At 56.1% G+C, this 3,396-nt stretch overlaps 1 protein-coding gene across 1 annotated transcript; it reads right to left on the bottom strand.

Annotated features, from left to right (window-relative positions):
• Nucleotides 1-605: 605 nt before the first annotated feature.
• On the bottom strand, nucleotides 606-2,934 carry LOC142592722 (uncharacterized). Its single transcript, XM_075704319.1, has one exon. It carries the CDS (start codon nucleotides 2,747-2,749, stop codon nucleotides 632-634), a length of 2,118 nt encoding a protein of 705 aa, XP_075560434.1. The 5' UTR covers nucleotides 2,750-2,934; the 3' UTR covers nucleotides 606-631.
• Between the last annotated feature and the right edge of the window lie 462 nt (nucleotides 2,935-3,396).

The following is a 3,396-nucleotide window of genomic DNA, read 5'->3' as shown; positions in this document are numbered from 1 at the left end:
AACCTTGTCGCCGGTACTAATTGTGACTGAACTGATGGCACACGTGAGTGCGCCCGCAGAGCGTAAACAACATGGCAGCCCGCATGCTTGGAAAGCCAGAAACCACGGTCAAGACTTCCAGAGAGAAGACGGGCACTTGGTGTGTTCACTATTAGGCTATTGGGGTAGCTTGCATTTACCCCCCCCCCCGACCCGACAATTGTGCTACGTCTAATACGAGCCAGGCCACTGTGCCGTCATGTGCCCCACGCTGGACGCTTAGGCGTGCCAGAACTAGAGAGAAGCCATGATTGAGCACTTCCGCGCATGTGAAACCAAGTGTATGCTGTGCAGAGCTCGATCGGAGCTCCCGAGTAGAGGGGAGAGGTCAAGAAGGGTATCATGTCCAGGCGGCAAGTAGATGCTTGTTTAGCTCGGAAGCGGAAACATTGGCTTAAACATCGAGGAGCAGAGCCCCGCAAACCTCTCGCTCTAGGTTGGGGTCCCTCTTGGCCTTTGGCTTGGGACCACTTCTGAAGCATGTGGCTGGCATGAAAGGGTAGAAATATCGAAAAATTTGCGGCAGAAACCAATCAGAGAATAGCTATGGGCAGGTAGTAGTAGTAGTATAAGACTTTTATTCAGCCAAAAATTACAGGCCGAGCATATCGACCGCCTGGGTGGCCAGTCGACGCTGTTCTTCTTCACCTTCAGCGCCAAGCCAGTCGAGCCAGGTGGTGATGGAAAGTGAAGGGGGAGGATAGGAACTTGATTGCTGAGCAGCCGGACAGTAGAACAGGCAATGGGATAGGTCTGCATAAGTAGAGGGGCAGTTGGGACAGGAGGGGTCGGAGCGATAGCGATAGAGAAAGAGGCGGGAAGGGGTTACCAGTGCATTCATTTGGATGTGCCGCAGAAGGCGAGCCTCCGGCACAGTGAGTGACGGATGAGGGGGAGGGTAGAGGCGCTTGTCGAGACGGAGTTGGAGATAAACTTCCTTGATAGTGCGGCGCAGGGAGAGTCCCCCAGAATCCTGCGAGGGCCCCGACCAGGGGATCAACGGTGCCCGGTTAAAAACGTCACGGGCGAGCTGATGGGCCAGCTCATTGCCGTCAATCCCCGAATGCCCAGGGACCCAGCGGAGGAAAACGGTGGAAGGTTGCAATGCGGAGACCGCTCGTTCGACCTCTTGTTGGAGTGAATGGGGTAGGGTGCGGTTTTGTATGTGGCGAATGGCGGCTTGGGAATCGGTGTATATCGTGTACTCTGGGAGCGAGGGCAGGGAGGGAAATGATTGTAGGGCATGTACAATGGCAAGGACCTCGAGAGATAGTGCATCCGGAGGGTGTAGGTACGGCCCACTCGTGTGAGTTTCAGGTGCTGGGAGGTGGGGATGGTAGATAGCGTAGCCGCAGGAACCTCGAGGGGCTATGAAAGAGGCATCCGTGTAGGCTACTCCCTGGGTAGTAAAGAGGGGGGAATGATGCTGCGCGGCCGCGTGACGACGGCCGGCATGCAGGACAGGGGACATATTGGACGGCAGGGGGAGAATGCGAAGATTGGGCGCCGGGGTGGATTTTGGAGAGGTAAAGGAGAAAACGGGAATGGGAGAGATACCCGCCTGGGCCAGTAACCACTGACCCTGACGGGTAAGAGAAAGCCGGGCAAGCTGGGAGTCACGGTGGAGAGAGAGAAGAGAACGAAGAGGATGGAAGAGGGCTGTGGCAAAGAGCTTAGCAGTGGAGGTGGTGATAGGGAGGTTGAGAGCTGCCTTGTAGAGGCCCACAAGGGCGGTCTCGAGGGTGTTAAGCTGAGTGGGGGTGAAGGAAACGTAAGGCACAAAGTACAGGAACTTGTTGAGGGCGAGCGCATGGGCAACTCGGCACGCATGAGCCTCGTGGAGGCCCGAGCGCCGAGTGACCACGCGCCGCAGGAGGTGAGTTACCGAGTGACAAGTCCTGACAGCATGGTGTAGGGCTTGCACATTCTTGGCTGCATGCAACGGGAAGCCAAGAACTTTGCATTGGGGGACAATAGGAATGGGAGAGCCGGAAAGATGGAGGGAGATTAGGGCGTTGTGGGAGCGCTGGTATGAGGAGTAGTTAAGAAGGAGAAGCTCGGATTTCTCCGGAGCAGGTGACAAGCCAGCAGTGGAGAGAAAGGAGTTGATGAGATCGAGGCCACGTTGCAGGGTGTCCTGTACGTGACCGGGAGAACCAGACGAACACCAGAGGGTGATGTCGTCGGCATAAAAGATGTGCTGGAGGTCAGGAATCTGGGCTAGTTGGGAGGCGAGAGGGGTCATAGCAAGATTAAAAAGGATAGGAGAGAGAACAGCACCTTGAGGAGTGCCACGGGTGAGCGGGTGGGGATCGGACAGATGGGTGTCCACTCGGAAACGAGCCACTCGGTTAGAGAGAAAGGAGCGGAGATAAGAGTACATCCGGTGTCCGCAGTCCAGGGAGGAGAGTTGAGACAGGATATGGTCGTGGCACACACCGTCGAAGGCCTTGCGGACATCAACAGTCACAAGAGCGTGGATCTGGCTAGGATTGGGTGAGAGAAAGGTGTGCTGGAGGATCAGGAACATGTCCTGTGCACAGACGCGCCGTCGAAAGCCGATAAGAGAATGGGGGAAGAACTCTTTCGCTTCAATAAAATCAGAGAGGCGAGTCAAAGCCATTCGCTCAAGGGTCTTGCCAACACACGACGTCAAGGAGATAGGGCGAAGGTTAGAAAGGGAGGGAGGTTTGCCCGGCTTCGGAATCATAGAAATAAGGGAGGATGTCCAAGCGCTCGGCAAGCAGCCGGTGTCCCAGGCATTGTTGAAAGTCTGAAGGAGGAATTCCTTGGAGTGGTCGGGGAGGTTGCGGAGTGTAGTGTATGTGATGGTATCCTCACCGGGAGCCGAGCGAGAAGCATTAGCAGCCAGGGCAGCTTCGAGCTCCCGGAGAGTGAAAGGCCGGTCGAGGTCTCGGTTAGGATCACCAGAGTAGGTTGGGTAGGAAGGTGCGAGAGGGGGTGGGAGATACAAAGAAGTGAGCTTGTCAAAGACATCGGAGGGAGTCCCCTGAGTGAGGGCTTTTGCTAGAGTGGGAGCAAGGGCAGGCTTCGTACCTAAGAAAGATTTAAAAAGGGACCACGTGGATCGCGAGTGTAATGCAGAATCGAGGCCGTCACAAAGCGCACTCCAACGAGAATGCTCGAGGGACGTGCCATGGGCAACTATCTCGGCCCGCAGAGCAGCAATCCGGGAGGAAAGTTGGGTATTTTGGGGTTGGGAGCGCAAGGAACGTTGGAGACGTTTCAGCCGACGCCATAAACGGAGAAAGTGAGGATCCGGGTCTGGGATAGGGTGACGTGAGCGAACGCGACGGCTACTGGTCGAAAGCGCTGCGGAGATGCGCGACGTCCAGT

Source organism: Dermacentor variabilis, chromosome 9, assembly GCF_050947875.1.
Source record: "Dermacentor variabilis isolate Ectoservices chromosome 9, ASM5094787v1, whole genome shotgun sequence".
Taxonomy (NCBI): Eukaryota; Metazoa; Arthropoda; class Arachnida; order Ixodida; family Ixodidae; genus Dermacentor; species Dermacentor variabilis.
Note: the sequence above shows the minus strand (reverse complement) of the source record. Positions and strands in the feature narration are given on the sequence as shown.